Source organism: Caenorhabditis elegans, chromosome IV (assembly GCF_000002985.6).
Source record: "Caenorhabditis elegans chromosome IV".
Classification (NCBI taxonomy): domain Eukaryota; kingdom Metazoa; phylum Nematoda; class Chromadorea; order Rhabditida; family Rhabditidae; genus Caenorhabditis; species Caenorhabditis elegans.
Genome location: NC_003282.8, coordinates 15,905,190 through 15,922,571, shown reverse-complemented (window position 1 = coordinate 15,922,571; position 17,382 = coordinate 15,905,190). Strand labels below are relative to the sequence as shown.

The following is a 17,382-nucleotide window of genomic DNA, read 5'->3' as shown; positions in this document are numbered from 1 at the left end:
AACTTTGTATTTATGTTTTGCGCCAAATTTTTTTTTTAATTTCAAAAAATCAAATTTTTTCACAGTTTTGACTAATTGATATTTGCGAGAGATTTTTTCTTAAACTCATTTTTCTGAGCATCAATCATCATCATTTAAAACTCTTTTTCAATTTTGTAAGCTCCAAAGTTATATAAACAAACACATATTTCCGTTTTAAAAGGAAGCAATTAATAGCTTCCCAGAAATCAATAAGGTTTCACAGTTAACTCAATAACTTTGGAAACGATATCAATTTTTGTAATTTACAAATTTATCATGTTTCGTTGACTTGATAAATTTTCAAACAAGGCCTTCCCCTTTATTGTTCAAAATTAAAATTTGCTTCTAGTTGAAAAATGTTGAAACCGTAACATTTCCGGAAATTGAATTACGCTTTTTCAATAAAAAAGTATTACATTTTTTTGCTGTTTCGAAAAATTGATTTAAACTTCATCAACAAATTGTTCACACTGGAGCGTTTGATTTGTTCAAAAATTATACTGTTCTGTATTTTTCGTTAGTTTTTAAAATATTAAAAATTAAAGGACGTTTAATAGAGGAACTTTCTAGAACTGAATTTTCTGTTAAAATTTTCACAGTTTCAACCAATTTATATTTGCGCGATATTGTTTAAGCATCGTTTACGTGCTTAAAAAATTGAAAATTTCTTAAGCTTATTTTTCTGAACATAGAAATATCTTTTTTTAAAACTCTTTCTAAATTTTGTAAGCTCCAAAGGCACATAAGCAAAAACAAACAGCATATCAGTTTTAAAAAAGTAAAAAATCAATTATTTCCCGGAAATCAAATATGTTTTGCAGTGAACTCGATAACTTTGGTTCTTTATATTTTCGAAAAATCTTTAAAGGTGGACTACACCCTGTGGGGAAATTGCTTTAAAACATGCCTATGGGGTCACAATGACCGAATATCATGATTTAAAAAATTTAAAAAAATTTTCTAGATTTTATATGATTTTTTGAAAATTCAAAAAATCTCAGTTTTCCCCTATTTCCTATTTGAATTTCCGCCAATTGAATTCGTTCGTTGGAGCGCGCTTGCATTATTTTCATTAATTTTTTTTTATTTATTTATATTATTTCACTGATTTTCTTAATTTTTTGGGGTTTTTAATCGGAAAATAAATGAAATATACAAGATAAATGCAGAATGTTTGTTAAACAGTAACTGAAAATGTCTAAAAAAAATTAAGAAAATCAGTGAAATAATGAAAATAAATAAAAAAAAGTTGATGAAAATAATGCAAGCGCGCTCCAACGAACGAATTCAATTGGCGGAAATTCAAATATAATTCGGGGAAAACTGAGATTTTTTGAATTTTCAAAAAATCATATAAAATCTAGAAAATTTTTTTAATTTTTTTAATCATGATATTCGGTCATTGTGACCCCATAGGCGTGTTTTAAAGCAATTTCCCCACAGGGTGTAGTCCACCTTTAAGCAATTCTAACTATCAATTTCTTTGCATATTACGTTTGAAATAAGAAGAATTAAAAATTATTACTTTAATTACAAGTTAAAATTGCAAGAGGATTAATTATTATAGCAGAAAAATTCAAGTTTATGGAAATCTTGAAACAGATTTTTTGTGCAATTTTCACACCTTGCCTCCAAAAACACACACTCTTTGTAATTTTGAAGCAGAAACATTGTTATAGGTTTTTTTTGAGATATATTTATAATACCAGAGCCAAGAAACGGGCGTTGTGTGTGCTGGGTAACCTTGCTGACATCAGTATCATTCTCATAAGATCAAATAGTTTCCGGTGAAGGAAAAAAGTAAAAGTTCATAGTCATTCAAACTAAATGTCGTGTTGATTTTATTAATTTCATGTTCAATATTTTGATTTGAAACTGATAAGAAAACTAACATGACCTGGCGTAGGTGGAGGTGAAAATTACATGGAAAATTAATTTTAGTATAGTTTAATTTATTAATTTATTGCGATCAATAAGAAGTTACAAATTCTGAAAATTTAATGAATTACTGAAACAAATTTTGTGAAATTTTTTCCAACGGTTTCACTTCTTCGACAAATTGTTTGTCGGTAAAAAGTTATTTGATTCTGCCTTCTTTTCAGATTCCTTGAAAAATATAATTTTATTGCTGCTGGATAATATTTGGGTAATCTCGGATTGAATAAAAACACCCTAATGAAAAATTACTCGTTCAACCTGATAAAATTTTAATTTCCGAAAAATGAAGGAGACCCGATAAAATAACTTATTTCAGTTTGAAAAGCTTAATTAAGTCGTAATAATTTAAAAAACAGGTTTTTAACATTTCTAATTTTTTATTATTTTGCCTTGTTTTTACTTTTTTTTAATTCTAGAAATGTGTCTCTAAAATAGTGAATTACTTCATTTTTCCTTGATAATTATGCACTGAAACAGTTTTTCATACGAGAAAAATTTCAAAATATTTTAATGTTTCACACTATTTTCATATTGACTTGAGTTTTTTATAGTTAGTCTTTTTGTACTAACGGTTGAAAAATTAATATTTCAAAAAAAAGGCTTTTCAAATAACTGTAAAATTCTACTGTTTCAGCTTGTTTTCGTAATAGTCAATTAGCAAATATTTTCAATCGATCAAATCGATCTTTTTGGCTTTTCAGATTGAAAATTGTATAACTTACAATTTAGTAATGATAAAATTGTAATTGGAAATTTTGGGAAAATGCAATTTCGAAAAAATGTTGAACAATAACCAAAATCTTTTTGAAAAAAAAATACTGTTTTTTTTTGAATTTCAATTGTCTGTTTTAATCAGAATCGTTATTTGCTTAATTTTTGCAACTTCGAGTTTTGTTGAATTTGAGAAAAAAACACTGTTTCACAAATGTCATAAAATTAACCTGTTCATTTTTTGTTGTTTTCAAAAATTTTTTCTTGTCTTTATCTCCCTGCTTGAAATTTCTCTAGTCTACTCAGTTTTCTGATAAACTCCAGGAGTACTGTAGAACAAATACAGCAAGTCACATTCCCATCCTAACTGCCAAAAATAAATTTTCAAAAAATTCACGGAAATCGTTGAAGAAGTCACATTAGTTACCTAAAAATAAATAATTTCCATTACAAAACCACAAAAAACCAAGTCCGAAACCACATTTTCCATGAAATTTTGCAATTTTTCGAGTCGAGCTAATGCTCCATACGGAGCACAGAACTTTGGAGTCAAACGGGGAACAAAAAATGATAAAAATACGTCATTTTTTAGGGCGGAGAATAGGGCGTTTCACTATAAATTAGGTCAAAATTTGATGGAAAATTCAAAATTTTAAACAAGAAAAATATGATTCTTAGGTTCTTATTCATTTTTGCACTATTTTTCCATGAATCCTACGGGAATATTGTGGAGCAAGTTCACCTGAGCCTCAGTGGGAAGCCTGATGAAATGGTGGTAACGTGGCTAACGCAGGAACCATGTGAGTTTGGTTTTTTTTGAAAAATTAAAAAAGAGAGCCAAAACGAATTGTTTTGAAAAATTATCTGGAAAATTTTGAAAACTGAGTGAAACAGTATAATTTTTGAAAAAAAATTACAGCGTACCAAATTTTTTGTTTCACTGAAAATCATGATTTCAAGTTTTCCAGGTTGATTTTGGTTGGTTTTTCTATTACTCCAGGTCGTCCATTAAAAAATGAAATCAGTGTACATATATGAAAACAATGTGAAACAGTGACATTTTTGAAAAACGTTTGCAACTGAAAAAAATGTGTTTAGGAGTTTAGTTTTGTAGAATTCGGTCCTGTTTTCAGCCAATAATCACAGTTTGAATTTGATAAATATCGTTCGACATAGAAAACTCCGTTCATTGAAACTGACAAACTCCGAACGAATATAAAAAACTTTGTCAGTAAAAGTTTTCAAAAAAAATTCAACACAATTCTTTTTGCAATATTTTTTTTTCCATAATTTTTTACACACCTTTTCACTGTAAATCTTTGAAGTTTTGTCGGTTAGTACAGTTGAAAAAAAAAGATGTACCGGAAATGAAAGATGAATATGAAAAACAAAAATTTGAAAACTTTTAAACCAAAATCATGTATTCAGCCAATAACTTCAAACTTAAAATTGATTAAAATATTTATATACTCCAAATGAACCAAAACAATGAAACTTTTGATACGAAAATAGGCTCTGTTTCAAAAATTCTTTTTTTGCACATGAACTAGTTTTGATATTTCTGAAAAGTATTTGAAAACTACGTGTAAAAGTGTGAAATTTACATTTTTCTAAAACTGATTCAAGAAATGAAAGCCAATATTTAATTTATTTCAAAATCCTACTTCAAACAAAAAATGCTAAATTTAAAGCAATATAAAAACTGTGAGAAACAGTGAAAAAATGGATTTTTTTTTTCGAAAAAAATTCTGTTTCCACCTTATTGTTTATTGTTTCAATATTTTAAACAATCCAATGAATCGGTAATACTAGAATTAGACTAGAAAGAATACTAGAAAATATGACCAAATGAAATATATTTCAATTCAAATTGTAGAATGTACACAATTCCACAATTTTCATGAATTGTATTACAAGTTAGTCCGATTTTCAACTTCCAGTACCAAATGTGACTCCGTATGCAATTTTCGGTCTGTCAAGTGATGCTATGAGGCTCACAGCAAAAGGAATTACAACTGGATGGGCAGATCAAGAGAATGGAACAATGAGGTATACACATAGAGCAACTATGCAGAATATGGTACAAGGACAGACTTATTGTAAGTTTCAAATAGATTTTAATATATAAAAAGTTGACCAATATCCAAACTGAAACTTAGCGAAAACAGGATATTTTTCAAAACAATGTGAAACCGCAAAAAATTTATTTATTTTTAGAAGCATATTGATTTTTATAGTACACTTTTTTTAATTTCTCTATTTAGGTGGATCTCAGATGAATTAAAAAAAAACAAATTATGTACAAAAAATAAATTGACTTAATTACGAATCTTTGCAAAAGTCAGATACTTGCAAAATAAAAAGAGTTTGTTGAATGCGTAAAAAAACATAGAAAAAGAAAGAACGTTTGATTTTAAAACAACATGAAACCGCAAAAAAGTTAAGTTATGTTCTAGCGTACTTTTTTAAGCTTCAGAAACGGGAAAACTTAAAGATTTTAGAACAATTAATTCATGTATACATAAAAAAAGCCACATAAAAAATTGGGTTAGTTTTCCAACTTAAAAATTTACTGTTTCACATGGTGTTGATATATAGAATTTCAAATTTTTCACTGATACTCTCCACACCACGAAGTTGTTTGAAAAATTTAATATACATGTCTCAATTTGTGAGATATACAATATGGTTGAATAAGTGAAACAATATTCCCACTAAAAAAATGTTTAAATATAATTTTCCACTGTTTTATGTTCACCATAAAAAAAAGGTATTGTTTCAAGAAATTTTAACCCCCTCTTTTGAAGCAGAGCTAATTTTGACCGAATTTAGTAGGTTGGAGCCGACAAAGCGGCCGACACATTCCTTCCCACAAAAACGAGACAATTTCAGATTACCAAGTAGGCAGTTCTCAAGCGATGTCTTCCATTTACCACTTCCGTCAACCTGACCAATCCCTAGCCCTCCGAGCTGCAATTTTTGGAGATTTGAGCGTCTATAAAGGTCAACAATCGATAGATCAATTGATTGAAGCAAGAAAAAATAACCAATTTGATATAATCATTCACATTGGGGATTTGGCATACGACTTGCAAGGTGAAAATGGAGCAACTGGAGATGATTATATGAATGCAATTGAGCCATTTGCTGCATATGTTCCTTATATGGTAGGTGCTCAAATTATGGAACCTAGTTTCCAGTAGTGAATAACTAGTTGGAGAAAATTGATTTTTTTTGTCGAAAAATATTCCTGTTTCATAAATTTTATGAATTTAATTTCAAAAAGACAAAGACATTGACAGGCGTAAACGTAAGAGGTTTTCAAACATTTTTTACAAATTATTCAACCTGATTTGACAAAACTTTGCTTCGCTGTTTTGATAAATTCATATTTTGAAACAGCGAATTCTAACTTTAGTTCTAGTTTCTCAAAATACCGGACATCTAATGGGGTTTGTCGTACGCCAAAAAAATTTTATTTGAAACTCGCAAGATGTCGGTCACTCAAATATCAATACAATTTTAATAAATCTTCCAGGTTTTCGCCGGAAACCACGAGGTTGACGGAAACTTCAACCATATTGTAAACCGCTTCACAATGCCTAGAAATGGAGTATACGACAACAATCTTTTTTGGAGCTTCAACTATGGATTCGTTTTATTGCAATAAACTCTGAATATTACGCTGAAGCAATGTCTACTGAAACCCAGGCTCAATATAAATGGCTTCAGGAGGATCTTGCACAAAATAAGAAAAAATGGACAATTGTAATGTTCCATAGACCATGGTATTGTTCAAGTAAAAAGAAGAAAGGATGTAATGATGATCAAGATATTCTATCAAGAGAAGGTGATAAGAAAAAGTTTCCAGGATTAGAGGAATTATTGAATCAGTATAAAGTTGATATGGTATTATATGGACATAAGCATACTTACGAGAGAATGTGGCCAATTTATAATAAGAATCCATTCAAATCGGCTGATCCTGGACATATTAAGAATGCACCTGCACCGGTTTATATTTTGACGGGAGGAGCGGTGAGTTTAGGTTATTAAAATATTCCTAAAATGAATGAACTAGCGGCCGACAACTTTCTGAGTTCCGCGAATTACCGGATCAGCTGCTCGCTAAGTGTCGGCCGCTTTTTGCTTCTGGTCAGTTGTATGGAGAAGAGTATACCTCGGGATACATGATCACTAGTTGAATACTTTTTCATCCACTAGTTGTTTGTTCAGTGAAACGGTAAATTTTTTTTCAGTGGTTTCTTAGAAAACCAGCCACGCGGTTAATCTGCGTCCGACACTTTCCTAGTTATTATATTTCTAAAAAATAAATTTCTGGACTTATGGAAAGCGCGAGAAACTGCTGCAATTTTCTAAAATGTTCTTGAATGTTATTTTTTCAAATGTTAAAAAAAATTTGGAAGCTTCGAAAATGCTCAGAAAATTGAATAACTAAGACATCAGTAAGAAATTGTTTCACTTTTTATTAACCCATTTTGTGAAACGGTAAAAAGTTTTTTTTTGTTCAACTTTTCTCGGATGCATCCGGATGTTTCAAATATAGATTTTGATCAAAGCAGGAACAGTTCAAGTTATCTGAACACGTCGCTCACATTATCAGCGCCCGACATCGTCCGGGTTCACACAACCAGCCTGATGTCGGGCGCTTTTATAAAAAATAGTGTAGATGTACGATCTCAACACTAACTACTTTTTCAGGGTTGCCATTCCCATGAGGACCCATCTGATCACATAATGCAAGATTTTTCTGTGAAAGCACTTGGAGAATATGGATATACTTATCTTACTGTATACAATTCAACACATATTTCAACTAATTATGTGGATACTTCAAGTACGACTGGAAAGTTTTTGGATCCTTTCGTTTTGGAGAAACAGTGAAAATTTTGGATTTTGAATTTTGTATCATTTTTACTATATTTATTCAAGAATAGGGTGCTTTTTTGTATATTTTGTACATAATATACATATATGTATTGGATTTTGGCTGTAATGAGCAATTGTTTTATATAATTTTTATGATCATGTTATGTTTTCAAACTTGAAGTTTCGACTAGTGATTTTTGAGTGTGGGAAATTTAAATGAAGTAACTGAAACTGTGGAAATATATACGCTTAGCTTCAATTAAAACGATGTAGTTTCAACGGTAGTCTCAAGTCTCAATAAAACTCCATCAAAACTGCTGCTTAATACCATGAAGTAGAAACAGTAGAACTTTTTCGAACAATTTTGCACCAAAACCACATTCTCACGATCTGTATCTACAATTTTTATCAAATTGTACTCTTTTTTCTGAAAAAAAAAATCCAATATTTCGAAAATTATTTTAGTTTTCATATTTTCTTTTTTGGTATTGGTAGTTGGAATGCTCCTTTGAAAAGTAGTTTAATTTTCAACTCCGGATTTAGCGAGGTTTTCCCCCGAATTGTTGACATTTAAGAATTTGAAGTTACAGTACTTTTTGAAAAAAAAAAACTTTTTTCTATATTTTTGCAACGAGGCGATAGTGTACGACAATTATTTAAAATAAAATCCCTGAAAATTCACGAAAAACTTGAAACAGTAACATTTTTTATTCTTTTCTCCTATTTTTTTAAGGTCAAGTTTAAAACTCCAGAAAAACGCATTGACTTGAGGAAATCAAAAAAAAATTAAATTAAATCAGCGTTTATTCTTTTTTTGTAGCGTTGTTTTTTTTTAAATACAAATCAAAAATGGCACCTTGTAAAATTATTTTATTGAATAGTATAAACTTTTTTTCATTTTTACAACAAAAGTATAAAAATAAGAATGCTAAAAAAATTTTTTGTGAAAGGGGAAAAGAGTCTAATTTTTAAAAAGATATTAAAGAAATTAGTTGTTGTGCGTAACTATAATTAAAGTGAACAGCTTGCATCCTATTAATTTTTAGATGAATATGTATTAAATACATTTTATTGGTTTAATTGTAACTATCATTGAATAATTATTTTCTTTTGCTTCATCAATTGATAACCTATTGAAACAGTGGATTTTTTTTCAAATAGGCATAATTTTCGAAAGTGGTGTTCGCGTTATAAACACTGCAAATATTATTTTTTTTGCGTATAGAAAAGCTCTAGGTGCAAGACAGGCGTAGGTTGCCTTAAAGGCAGTTACACAAAACAGTATGTTTTAACCACTCATCTAATGATAACGCACCGGAACTGTAATTACTAAATTTTATTCATAAGCCACGAAAAACAATTTCAAAGTTTTAGGCATATTAGCTTTTTTTAGGCATATTAGAGAATGGGTGGAGCCTATGCCTTGAACTATTCGCGTAACACAGCTGTGACACTTAACTGTGAACCTTTAACGGTTAGCTGCAGGCACAAAAATTTAAAAAAAAAATTGCTCTAATTATTTTCTAATCGCACCCTCTCAGTGGGAGGGGCTTAACTGGAGAAAATAAACCGCTGATAACATGACTCCGCCCACATCTTGCCTAATTACGCCTGATTCATCGTTCTACACTCCTCAAATCGTCAGATAGGGAAACACATTTTCAAAAAGAAAAAAGATTAACTGTTTCAAGTTGCTAGTAAGTGTTATCACGTTTTTTAGATTCACTCTTATCATTTCTTTGACAGATGTTATAATAATTCCCACTTACTTCACCGAAGAATTGTCAACTACAAAAATACGTGGAGCCTGTTGTTTATTGTTGGTTGTTGCAACGGCTTTAAAATTTTTTAAATCTTTTTTTATAACATTCTCAAATCAGTCTTCAGGATTCAAGAGAAAGTAGTTTCGAATTCATTATCTCGTTTTTTTATGTTACCAAGAAAAATGCAAAAAATTATTTTTTTTTAATTTTGTTCACAATTTTCAATTGTTTCGTAATAGTATCTTAATCGTACAAATAAGTTTCCAAAGCAGTAGACTACAGAAATAGATTGGGAACGAATAAAATGATCACATTGTTTTGTGTAGGCACGAGTCAGGCATAGGTCGCCTCGAATGCAAGTTACTGTTTGTACGTGAAGAAGAGGAATATAATGGATTTATTTTATCAATGACAGTGAAAACAACAATACACAGTATAGAATTTTTCAAATTTTGTTTGTGACTAGATTTTTTTGAATCTAAATAATGAACATTCTTCGCTGTTTTGTGTAATTTTTAAATCGAAAGATATTGATGACCGTCAGTATATTAAACACATATTGAACTTAATATTCAACATGTACAAGAAGCCTACAAAAAAATTAGGTGAAACGGGAAAAAATTGAACAAATATATTTTAGACTGTTTCACAATCTACATAAATTAACCATTTGAATAGTTTTCCTTATTAAATCCTCTAATCCTATTAATTGAAGAACTGTAATGAAAACAAAAAATAATTACAAAAAGTTAGGTAACTGTTTCCAGTTACTGATGAATTTAAATATTTTTAAAATGAATATTAGACTTCGATTAATGTCCTCCCATGTACCAATATCAATAATCTGGTACAGTGGAATGAAATAAAAGGTATTAAAAATGAAAAAAAATCTACTGTTTCATAGAAATAGGGAAATGCGCATCTATAATTATAATTTTAATAAAAATACATCGGAATCCAAAAATAGAGCCACTTGTTGTGATTTTTGTAACCATCTCATTTTCATTTCATTTCAACATCATTTCCCCTAAGAAAATATCCATTGTTTTATATATTTGAAAAATTCAAAATTTGAACATTTTTATATTGATTTTTTTTAGTCCCTATTAATTCACATACTTCATTGAATTATCAATAAGGCGGAATTCTTGTCACTTTTAAGTTTTCCTGAGCGACTGGTGGTTGCCTTCAATGTTTCTTACAATTTCATTTCATTTCAAACCGTCATAAGAAAGGATTGATTGGAATATAGCAATATCATGATAACAACACGACGAAACGGTAATTTATTTTCTCTCTTTTTTTTTGTTTTTTTTACCCTCAACGACAGAATACACTACCAATATACTGAATACATCTGTTTAAAAAGTTTTAAAAATTTGCAAAATAAAATTCGGAAGAGGCGAATTATTTTTTGAATCCCCTCGCAAACGAGTTTCGGTATTTTTTACATTTTCCGGGTAAATTAATTGGTGTCTCTTTAAACGCCACTTGTCAATTTTACAGACATTTTTCCAGGAAGAAACCTGGTCGACCCGAAAAAATTCTAAAATTGGACCTAAAAAATCGATAATTTAACATTAATTTTAACTGATCTCTACGGAAAATTATCTGAAAATGTGACAAGTCAAGTTTGAAACCAATCAGTATTGCGAAAAAACAAAAAAAAATGTCAGAAATGGCGTCATTATTTTGTGCGAAAACTGTTTTTAAAACCATATTAAAACCAAACTCATTTTTGCCTTTTTTATGAAGGAAAAAAAGAACCAACTTGCATTTTTGGGAACAAGCAAAAATTGTGGAAACTAGAAAATAAGCTTGAAATAATTACTAGAAATAACTACTAGAAACTGTTGATTTTTTTTTTCAAAATTTGCTGAAATTGCTGAAAAATTTTTTACGTTCTGAAATTCGCGAAAAAATATTTGGGAAAAGCCTGCGCATAGTGTCTTACTATACGATTTGTATTGTTATAACCTCTTGGACCGGATGAGAAATACTCACTTAAAAACGACAAACGTTATTTGAACAACATGAAACAGTTAATAACAAGTGTCTCCAAGAAATAGTTAGGAATTGAGCGAGAGTTGTTGGAATAATTTTTTTCTTCTTAAAGCCTTATTGTTCAACGTTTACTAAGAATAAACCATATTTCAGATTAACGTGGAATTTCAGTCAATGCTGTAATTTTTGAATAAACATCCTTGCATTCGCAAACAGTACAATTTTTAGAAAATTGCAAAGGTAGGTATAGGGCAGGCATATTTTCAGGTTTACGTTGGTGTCTAAAGGTTTCACCAAATAAAAAAAAAACATTAAAAATGAACAAAATAGAAATTAAAAACTGAACTTTGCCCATTTTCTGAAGACGAGTTGAAACAATGAAAATTTTAGCATGTTTTTTTGAGCAAACATCAACAATTTTCAATTCGTTGTTTTGAAGTAAAAAAAAACAAATTTGCTCTTTTATGAACAAACAAAAATAGGTGAAACTAGATAACAAGTTTGAAATAATTACTAAAGCAATATAGTACAAAAATTCGGTCTCTGAAAGCTAGGCCAACCGATAAGGGAAAAACTCAATTGGAATCATTTTACAATGCATTTTTGATGAAAAACAAGTAGAATATTATCTACTAAAACGAATGTATCTCGTGATTTGAAAACCAGCTTAAAACTGTGGTTTTTAAAAAATTGTACTGTTTCATGTTGTTCTCAAAATATCTGTGAAGTCTACAGCAATTGTTCTTCATCTTTATTTTTCACCTACTACAGTATTTCTGAACAGTAAATGTCAATTTGAAATAAATTAAATTTCGAAGCAATTGAGGCAAAAAAGTTTTGCGAGCTATTAACTAGAATCTATCCACTTTTTAACTTAAAAACAGTTTGAAACAGATCAGGTTTGTTTTTTATTAGAAAACTCCAGACTTTTCCCGGTTTCCAATGTTGTCGAAGTATGCCGGCCGTTCATATGGAGTTGTAAAAAACTTGGTACTTTTACTTAAATATTAGAAAACGGCTGAAAATGGTAGCTGAAACCCAATGCTTTTTATAAAAGTTCGCGTACATTTTCACTGTCATTATTTATTCTGGTGAGAACAATCTGGCTAGTTTTAGTTCATTTTTTTTCTGAGCGTAACAATAAATAAAAAAATTAAATCTGATTAACAGTGACAACAGAGGAGGTGGGTATCTTCCAAGTCCGCCGCCACCCGATTCTATGCCAGATATGTTTCCGTAGAGAATCCGAGAAGATCCATAAAAGGTATGGGTTGATTCCGGCATAGAGGTCACTGAAAACATGCCTAAAATTAAAATAAAGAAACTGCGTGGTACCCCCGAATAATATCAACCGCCGACATCTTACGAGTTCCGCACCCCGCTATGCTTAACGTCCCTCACTCTAATATACTCTGTATACTGCGGCCGACGTTCCGCGGGTTGCAATGTCACTGTAGCACTTGGATGTGCCCTCGTGAAAGACATAACGTAAGCCCAGATTTTGTCGGTTGCTCACCTTATAGCATTGTAGAATAGATAGAATTTGTCAAGCGGGAAGTTCAGTAGTGACGTGGCATAGACAATGACAAGGCATAGTATGGAAATTTGAATTGCAACTGAAACAGTTTAGAATTTTTGTCATTTTAGAAAACGCGCCCGACGTCTCACGGGTTTTTGGACAAACCTGTAATACTACTCATGAAGAACAGTTTCACCTCCTTTTTCTTAATCACCGCCCGCGACTTGTGGAATTGTGTGTTCTTCTGGAATTTTTGAATATACCGAATTTGCTAGTAGCAATTACCAACTTACAATCGCATTACTACTCTTCCTAAGCATAAATATCAAGTAACAATAGGCAATTATTAAATAAATACACACAGTGGCCAAAAACCCGCCGGCAATCACAAATAAGACGGCAATGAAGTTCTCACTGAAAAATCTCACATTCTCTTTCAAATCCCTTTCCCAAAACTTTCCGTTTCCCTGAATCCGACCTTTTGAACCGCGGAATTAATCCGTTTTTCGTGTTGCGATAGAGTTGGGTCTCGTTGAAAAATGTTGCGAGACCGGCTAACAAGCCCGGTAGAAATTGCACGGCGATGGCTATTCGGAGACGTGTGGAGCTCCAAATCTAAATGAAATAGATCTTGGAGTTGAAATGCCGCGCCCGACGTCTAACGGGTTTGCGTCAAAACTCGTGAGATGTCGGACGCATGTTATCATCGTACCCTAGAATGTCTATTTGGAAATAATATTGCGGATACTCGATTGGTCGCCATTAGAGACACACACATTGCCTGGCAGATTCCTGGAAAAATGTTTAGTTGGCGAAGTGGAATTACGGGGCATCGGTGTGAGATTTACATATTCTTTATTGAGTCATATTTATCATATGAAACAGTAAAAATTCGCATTTTCAGAATCAAGCGCTTTCAATATTTTCACCTGTAACAAAGTTTACGTGTGAATTTTTTGAATTTTCCGGTTGTTGAAAATGGTACTTCCGTGTCAAATTTAAAACACCGGCCTAGTGCTAAGGATATTGTTAATAAAACATTATACTATTATGTATTTTATATTATATTCTACGTACGAAACAGTAAAACTTGCAAAAAAATATTTTCTGAAAATTTTTGTTTCAAACATATTTTGAAACAGTTTGCTATTCTCTAGAATTTTGTTGGCTGATATTCCTACAATGAAAACTATTTTCTACTTTATCAGAAAGAATAAATGAAATTTAATAAACCTTCAGGTCCGGTTCACCTGCTTTCTAGGAAACAATTAGTGTTTTCTTTCTGCTGAAGTACTTCTCCATGTGGTTTTTGAAGTCCTAACACTTAATTTCTAACCCTTATTTGATTTTCCAAAATAAAAGAAAACACCCAAAAATCATTCAATTGTGTAATTTTCACACGCTCACAAAAAACACGTGAGATTATAAGATTAAAAATCAAAGCTCGAATTTTTTTTTGGAATTTTCAAAAAATACATTACCAGAAGCCCATGCAAAATACAAATACGCATGTGCATAATATGAATCCAAAAATAAATAAACACTCGTTCCCCAACCCCATTTGGGAAACATGGCGCCGAGATAGTTGTTCAGTAGGGTCCCTGAAATTTTTTTTATTCATATTTAATATTCATACAGTATTATTGTTTAGGTATTTGTAGATCTAAATTGGAAGAAATTTAAAAATTTTAGCCTTTTTATTGTTAGTACAAAGGGTTATTGAAAAATTGTTTTTAAAAATTAATTTTTTTTTGCTGTTTCGAATCAAACATTTGTTAGAAAATGAAAATCGTATTCCATTATTGCGAATTTTTAATATTTGATTAATTGTGTAAAATGTATGATAACTTGTTTCAAAATTATTGTGGGCGATTTTCTAAATACCGAAAGAAACGTTCAACAAAAAAATAGTTTCAAAATTTAAAAATAAATTGGTAAACACTAATATACTATAGTTAACTGCTGGTCGTCTATAGGTACTCAGATAATTTTCCCGTTTCTTTAAATAAAAAATTATTATTGTAAAACAAGTCGATTTTTATTGATTTTTTGTTGGCAAACTGAAAGACTCAATTTCCAAACAGAGGATGCGAAAAAACGATTCTTTTGAAATCAAAAAAAAAAGTTTTAAATATTGTTTCAATTCTATTTTAAATTCAATAGCTTTTAGTTTTCCACGTTATTCATGGACATCGAGGAATTTAAAAAAAAAGCTTGAAAAAAAGAAAGAACATTTTAAAAAATTGAAATTTCAAAAATTCAGTATTTTTACTCGGTTTTGTATGACAATTTGAAAACAAAAATACCTATAAGTTTTGAAGAATTTAGACAGAATTAAAATCCAAATGAAACAGTTTTTTTTAATTTCTAAAATTTGAGCATCGCTTGGATTTCTGAGCCCTTGCAATATTTTAATGTTAGAATGTATTCATAACTTTGAAAAAAAACATACACAATTTTTTAATTGTTTTAATATAATATTAAGTCATTTTAGCGTTAGGTTTTTTTTTTTAAATTAAATACTGTTTCAACTTCATGTTAAACGTCAACTCTACTGCGCGATCTGTTTCGTTTGGAAAAACCGCAAGTTTTCATCACCAAAACCCATGAGACTATAACACCAAAACCACGCGTGTCTCGTAATACGTCACCAAATTCATTTTCCCGCACAAATTTTTTGCCTGCGCGTGAGAAATGCTCTATGTACCTTTGAGAAAATTAAATTTTGGTGCAATGAAGTTTGACAACGTTTTTCAAAGAACTTAATTTTGTTGAAAAAAATTTCAGTTTCAGTAAGTCGGTTTAAGAATATGTTTAAATCATTTCTCCACTAAGTCACCTAAAACTACTTTCAATTCAAAAAAAAGCTTAGTTCGATCCCGTCAAGTGTCGGGTGCAACATTCTAAAAAAAACTTACAGATATCAAGGAACGCAGTCGTAATACAAAGCCTAAAAAATGGTGTCGACAACTCGTCAATTCCGCGATGCAAGGCGTCCAGTAGAAAATATGTGACAAAAACATAAAATGGCAATGTGAAACAGAAAATCGAAAATTGCACAGTTTCCACAATTCGCTCCAGATTTTCGTCGAGTGGCTCACCGACTTGAGCGACCAGTGGTAGGGAATATAGATCCGTTATCATTATGAAATGGAAACTCTGGAATAAAAAGTAAACGAATTAATAGAGAAGGTGAAACAGTATGTGTTAGAAAAAAAAACAATTCAAATTTTGAAAGTGATTAATATGCAACAGTAAATTTGTAATTTTGTGATAGTGTGGAAATACAAGAGACGCCTCTCACCGTTTGCGTCTCCTCTCACCTCTCTCTCTCTCTCTTCCTCTATAGCTTAAACCGCAGAAGAAAATCGCAAAGAGTTTGTAAAAATGTAATCAAACTGAAAGCAAAAACTGCGAAATAAGAAATTATCCAGAATTAATGAGTTCCAAGAATTATTATCGCAGTTAGAAGAAAAGTGGCAGCTGCAAGTATACTTGTCAGAAAATGGGCGTGGCGTGTTCCAGAGCATGCACACTGACTTTTTATGAGTAAATTCATTTTTTGTTATGCTTGGTAAGCACAAACTGGAAAAAAAACGACAAAAAAAAACGTTAAAAACTATTTAAACTTTGATAAATTATGAAACTTAGAAAAATATTACATTGTTTAAAAAAAATATAGGAAATTTTCAGCTGCAAGAAAAAGTGTGATTTTTGTGAAATATATATATTTTGGAAGGTAAAAAATATTTAAGGCACTGTGTGCAAAAAATTCATAGAAAATCTTTTTTGTGAGATCAATTTCTTCTTATCACATGGTTTTATTTAGAAGCAATATAAAACCGACTTGGCTTTTTTTCAAAAATTTAAATTTTTGAAAAGATTTCTTTGATTTACTCGTGGAAGTTAGTACGTGAATTTATAGATTTCTAAGTTTTTTTTTTTCAAATTTTCAGCCTTTTCACACCTTCCCCATTAGAAATGTCATTTTAAAAAATCTATCTCAGAGTGAAGGGTCTAAAATGCTTGGCGAACACAAACTTGAACAAAAAAACGGCAAGAGGAAGAAATACATAAAAAAACTATTTCAACGTTTATATAAAAGGTAAAAAAAATTCTTTGTTATAAATTATTCAAAATTAAAAAATATGATTCATTCTTGTGAAATACATGTATTTTCGAAGGTAAATAATATTTGATTCGCAGTTTTTGAAAAATACATCAAAAATCTGTATTAATTTGGAGTTTGAAAACAATCTAAAACAGCATTTTTCCTTATAGTTTTGTTGTCTTTCGATCGCTGAAACGATTGAAACCTCATTTTTTCAGATTTTAAAAACAACATGAAACCGACTTTTCTCGGAAAATTTTTATTTTCCCAAAATTTTTTGGTTTAGTATTGGAAGTCAGTACGTAAATGCAAAAACTTGTAATCGTTTTTGAAAAATTTTCAGTTATGTGTTGACGTTACTGGAAAAGTAATAAAAAACTGATTCAGAGTAAGATTTCCAAAAGTTATTTTTTCATGGCTACCTA

General features: G+C 30.4%; 1 protein-coding gene, 80 non-coding genes and 1 pseudogene across 85 annotated transcripts; 34 read left to right on the top strand and 48 right to left on the bottom strand.

The window, feature by feature from the left end:
• The first annotated feature begins 108 nt into the window (after nt 1-108).
• On the top strand, nt 109-129 carry 21ur-9981. The gene has a single exon (NR_064796.1).
• Nucleotides 110-130, top strand: 21ur-3050. Its single transcript, NR_064795.1, has one exon.
• A 192-nt stretch (nt 131-322) lies between these two features.
• Nucleotides 323-343, bottom strand: 21ur-13660. The gene has a single exon (NR_064794.1).
• Nucleotide 344: 1 nt separating this feature from the next.
• 21ur-6181 lies at nt 345-365 on the top strand. Its single transcript, NR_064793.1, has one exon.
• Nucleotides 366-492: 127 nt separating this feature from the next.
• 21ur-2731 lies at nt 493-513 on the top strand. The gene has a single exon (NR_064792.1).
• A 149-nt stretch (nt 514-662) lies between these two features.
• 21ur-2442 lies at nt 663-683 on the top strand. Its single transcript, NR_064791.1, has one exon.
• An 874-nt stretch (nt 684-1,557) lies between these two features.
• 21ur-1361 lies at nt 1,558-1,578 on the bottom strand. Its single transcript, NR_064790.1, has one exon.
• On the bottom strand, nt 1,559-1,579 carry 21ur-13098. The gene has a single exon (NR_064789.1).
• A 393-nt stretch (nt 1,580-1,972) lies between these two features.
• 21ur-2945 lies at nt 1,973-1,993 on the bottom strand. Its single transcript, NR_064788.1, has one exon.
• Nucleotides 1,994-2,106: 113 nt separating this feature from the next.
• 21ur-1998 lies at nt 2,107-2,127 on the top strand. The gene has a single exon (NR_064787.1).
• Nucleotides 2,128-2,369: 242 nt separating this feature from the next.
• 21ur-8820 lies at nt 2,370-2,390 on the bottom strand. The gene has a single exon (NR_064786.1).
• 21ur-10519 lies at nt 2,371-2,391 on the bottom strand. The gene has a single exon (NR_064785.1).
• Nucleotides 2,392-2,514: 123 nt separating this feature from the next.
• 21ur-4323 lies at nt 2,515-2,535 on the top strand. Its single transcript, NR_064784.1, has one exon.
• Nucleotides 2,536-2,630: 95 nt separating this feature from the next.
• 21ur-9160 lies at nt 2,631-2,651 on the top strand. The gene has a single exon (NR_064783.1).
• A 267-nt stretch (nt 2,652-2,918) lies between these two features.
• On the top strand, nt 2,919-2,939 carry 21ur-9393. Its single transcript, NR_064782.1, has one exon.
• Nucleotides 2,940-3,337: 398 nt separating this feature from the next.
• On the top strand, nt 3,338-7,575 carry Y105C5B.7 (annotated as a pseudogene). Its single transcript is given in 6 exon segments — nt 3,338-3,470; nt 4,611-4,769; nt 5,563-5,837; nt 6,209-6,315; nt 6,319-6,708; nt 7,393-7,575. Coding segments are annotated over 6 exon segments (1,247 nt in total).
• Nucleotides 3,497-3,517, bottom strand: 21ur-3546. The gene has a single exon (NR_064781.1).
• 21ur-4985 lies at nt 3,658-3,678 on the bottom strand. The gene has a single exon (NR_064780.1).
• 21ur-6949 lies at nt 4,196-4,216 on the bottom strand. Its single transcript, NR_064779.1, has one exon.
• 21ur-5822 lies at nt 4,319-4,339 on the bottom strand. The gene has a single exon (NR_064778.1).
• 21ur-11899 lies at nt 4,320-4,340 on the bottom strand. The gene has a single exon (NR_064777.1).
• Nucleotides 4,323-4,343, bottom strand: 21ur-11965. The gene has a single exon (NR_064776.1).
• 21ur-4004 lies at nt 4,466-4,486 on the top strand. Its single transcript, NR_064775.1, has one exon.
• Nucleotides 4,798-4,818, bottom strand: 21ur-6840. Its single transcript, NR_064774.1, has one exon.
• Nucleotides 5,036-5,056, bottom strand: 21ur-8929. Its single transcript, NR_064773.1, has one exon.
• 21ur-12601 lies at nt 5,037-5,057 on the bottom strand. The gene has a single exon (NR_064772.1).
• Nucleotides 5,289-5,309, top strand: 21ur-3851. Its single transcript, NR_064771.1, has one exon.
• Nucleotides 5,966-5,986, top strand: 21ur-9412. Its single transcript, NR_064770.1, has one exon.
• Nucleotides 5,967-5,987, top strand: 21ur-4062. The gene has a single exon (NR_064769.1).
• 21ur-10965 lies at nt 6,089-6,109 on the top strand. Its single transcript, NR_064768.1, has one exon.
• On the top strand, nt 6,302-6,322 carry 21ur-13824. The gene has a single exon (NR_064767.1).
• Nucleotides 6,303-6,323, top strand: 21ur-12704. Its single transcript, NR_064766.1, has one exon.
• Nucleotides 6,847-6,867, bottom strand: 21ur-5942. The gene has a single exon (NR_064765.1).
• Nucleotides 7,113-7,133, bottom strand: 21ur-9448. Its single transcript, NR_064764.1, has one exon.
• Nucleotides 7,504-7,524, bottom strand: 21ur-15668. The gene has a single exon (NR_064763.1).
• A 151-nt stretch (nt 7,576-7,726) lies between the features above and the next one.
• Nucleotides 7,727-7,747, bottom strand: 21ur-1460. Its single transcript, NR_064762.1, has one exon.
• Nucleotides 7,748-7,836: 89 nt separating this feature from the next.
• Nucleotides 7,837-7,857, bottom strand: 21ur-2059. The gene has a single exon (NR_064761.1).
• 21ur-6453 lies at nt 7,838-7,858 on the bottom strand. Its single transcript, NR_064760.1, has one exon.
• Nucleotides 7,840-7,860, bottom strand: 21ur-7235. Its single transcript, NR_064759.1, has one exon.
• Nucleotides 7,841-7,861, bottom strand: 21ur-8845. Its single transcript, NR_064758.1, has one exon.
• Nucleotides 7,862-8,081: 220 nt separating this feature from the next.
• 21ur-9357 lies at nt 8,082-8,102 on the bottom strand. The gene has a single exon (NR_064757.1).
• An 88-nt stretch (nt 8,103-8,190) lies between these two features.
• Nucleotides 8,191-8,211, bottom strand: 21ur-14711. Its single transcript, NR_064756.1, has one exon.
• Nucleotides 8,192-8,212, bottom strand: 21ur-6033. The gene has a single exon (NR_064755.1).
• Nucleotides 8,213-8,635: 423 nt separating this feature from the next.
• Nucleotides 8,636-8,656, bottom strand: 21ur-3152. Its single transcript, NR_064754.1, has one exon.
• 21ur-12409 lies at nt 8,639-8,659 on the bottom strand. The gene has a single exon (NR_064753.1).
• Nucleotides 8,660-9,286: 627 nt separating this feature from the next.
• 21ur-3577 lies at nt 9,287-9,307 on the top strand. The gene has a single exon (NR_064752.1).
• A 135-nt stretch (nt 9,308-9,442) lies between these two features.
• On the bottom strand, nt 9,443-9,463 carry 21ur-2789. Its single transcript, NR_064751.1, has one exon.
• Nucleotides 9,464-9,595: 132 nt separating this feature from the next.
• 21ur-4238 lies at nt 9,596-9,616 on the top strand. The gene has a single exon (NR_064750.1).
• Nucleotides 9,617-9,867: 251 nt separating this feature from the next.
• Nucleotides 9,868-9,888, top strand: 21ur-10760. Its single transcript, NR_064749.1, has one exon.
• 21ur-9522 lies at nt 9,871-9,891 on the bottom strand. Its single transcript, NR_064748.1, has one exon.
• Nucleotides 9,892-10,008: 117 nt separating this feature from the next.
• Nucleotides 10,009-10,029, top strand: 21ur-13503. Its single transcript, NR_064747.1, has one exon.
• On the top strand, nt 10,012-10,032 carry 21ur-9529. The gene has a single exon (NR_064746.1).
• Nucleotides 10,033-10,125: 93 nt separating this feature from the next.
• Nucleotides 10,126-10,146, top strand: 21ur-1835. Its single transcript, NR_064745.1, has one exon.
• A 117-nt stretch (nt 10,147-10,263) lies between these two features.
• On the top strand, nt 10,264-10,284 carry 21ur-4355. The gene has a single exon (NR_064744.1).
• A 255-nt stretch (nt 10,285-10,539) lies between these two features.
• Nucleotides 10,540-10,560, bottom strand: 21ur-1240. The gene has a single exon (NR_064743.1).
• A 737-nt stretch (nt 10,561-11,297) lies between these two features.
• On the bottom strand, nt 11,298-11,318 carry 21ur-12319. Its single transcript, NR_064742.1, has one exon.
• On the bottom strand, nt 11,299-11,319 carry 21ur-161. The gene has a single exon (NR_064741.1).
• Nucleotides 11,300-11,320, bottom strand: 21ur-6327. Its single transcript, NR_064740.1, has one exon.
• Nucleotides 11,321-11,639: 319 nt separating this feature from the next.
• On the bottom strand, nt 11,640-11,660 carry 21ur-14001. Its single transcript, NR_064739.1, has one exon.
• Nucleotides 11,661-12,069: 409 nt separating this feature from the next.
• Nucleotides 12,070-12,090, top strand: 21ur-6121. Its single transcript, NR_064738.1, has one exon.
• A 63-nt stretch (nt 12,091-12,153) lies between these two features.
• On the bottom strand, nt 12,154-12,174 carry 21ur-3815. Its single transcript, NR_064737.1, has one exon.
• On the bottom strand, nt 12,157-12,177 carry 21ur-15454. Its single transcript, NR_064736.1, has one exon.
• Nucleotides 12,178-12,437: 260 nt separating this feature from the next.
• Nucleotides 12,438-12,458, top strand: 21ur-13893. Its single transcript, NR_064735.1, has one exon.
• Nucleotides 12,459-12,480: 22 nt separating this feature from the next.
• On the bottom strand, nt 12,481-15,990 carry srv-15 (the record flags this gene model as incomplete). Of its 4 annotated transcripts, none has more annotated exons than NM_001307189.3 (8): nt 12,481-12,619; nt 12,844-12,943; nt 13,012-13,090; nt 13,140-13,256; nt 13,303-13,461; nt 13,559-13,638; nt 14,328-14,447; nt 15,765-15,990. In NM_001307189.3, the coding sequence occupies 8 exons, from the start codon at nt 15,988-15,990 to the stop codon at nt 12,481-12,483; spliced, it is 1,020 nt and encodes a 339-aa protein (NP_001294118.1). The 4 variants fall into 4 exon arrangements, with proteins under 4 accessions (NP_001294118.1, NP_001041011.1, NP_001294119.1 ...); NM_001047546.3 differs by having other exon boundaries at nt 13,140-13,260; nt 13,325-13,461; NM_001307190.3 differs by lacking the exons at nt 14,328-14,447; nt 15,765-15,990 and having other exon boundaries at nt 13,559-13,624.
• Nucleotides 13,079-13,099, top strand: 21ur-7081. Its single transcript, NR_064734.1, has one exon.
• On the top strand, nt 13,080-13,100 carry 21ur-12189. Its single transcript, NR_064733.1, has one exon.
• 21ur-11941 lies at nt 13,863-13,883 on the bottom strand. Its single transcript, NR_064732.1, has one exon.
• 21ur-3792 lies at nt 14,012-14,032 on the top strand. The gene has a single exon (NR_064731.1).
• On the top strand, nt 14,647-14,667 carry 21ur-231. Its single transcript, NR_064730.1, has one exon.
• 21ur-2716 lies at nt 15,027-15,047 on the top strand. The gene has a single exon (NR_064729.1).
• On the top strand, nt 15,030-15,050 carry 21ur-15077. The gene has a single exon (NR_064728.1).
• Nucleotides 15,414-15,434, top strand: 21ur-8634. Its single transcript, NR_064727.1, has one exon.
• 21ur-210 lies at nt 15,678-15,698 on the top strand. Its single transcript, NR_064726.1, has one exon.
• On the bottom strand, nt 15,976-15,996 carry 21ur-3895. Its single transcript, NR_064725.1, has one exon.
• 21ur-4512 lies at nt 15,982-16,002 on the bottom strand. The gene has a single exon (NR_064724.1).
• A 620-nt stretch (nt 16,003-16,622) lies between these two features.
• On the bottom strand, nt 16,623-16,643 carry 21ur-5757. The gene has a single exon (NR_064723.1).
• Nucleotides 16,626-16,646, bottom strand: 21ur-7556. The gene has a single exon (NR_064722.1).
• A 400-nt stretch (nt 16,647-17,046) lies between these two features.
• Nucleotides 17,047-17,067, bottom strand: 21ur-2610. Its single transcript, NR_064721.1, has one exon.
• A 62-nt stretch (nt 17,068-17,129) lies between these two features.
• On the bottom strand, nt 17,130-17,150 carry 21ur-15096. Its single transcript, NR_064720.1, has one exon.
• On the bottom strand, nt 17,131-17,151 carry 21ur-4162. The gene has a single exon (NR_064719.1).
• Nucleotides 17,132-17,152, bottom strand: 21ur-2311. Its single transcript, NR_064718.1, has one exon.
• 21ur-10374 lies at nt 17,135-17,155 on the bottom strand. Its single transcript, NR_064717.1, has one exon.
• Between the last annotated feature and the right edge of the window lie 227 nt (nt 17,156-17,382).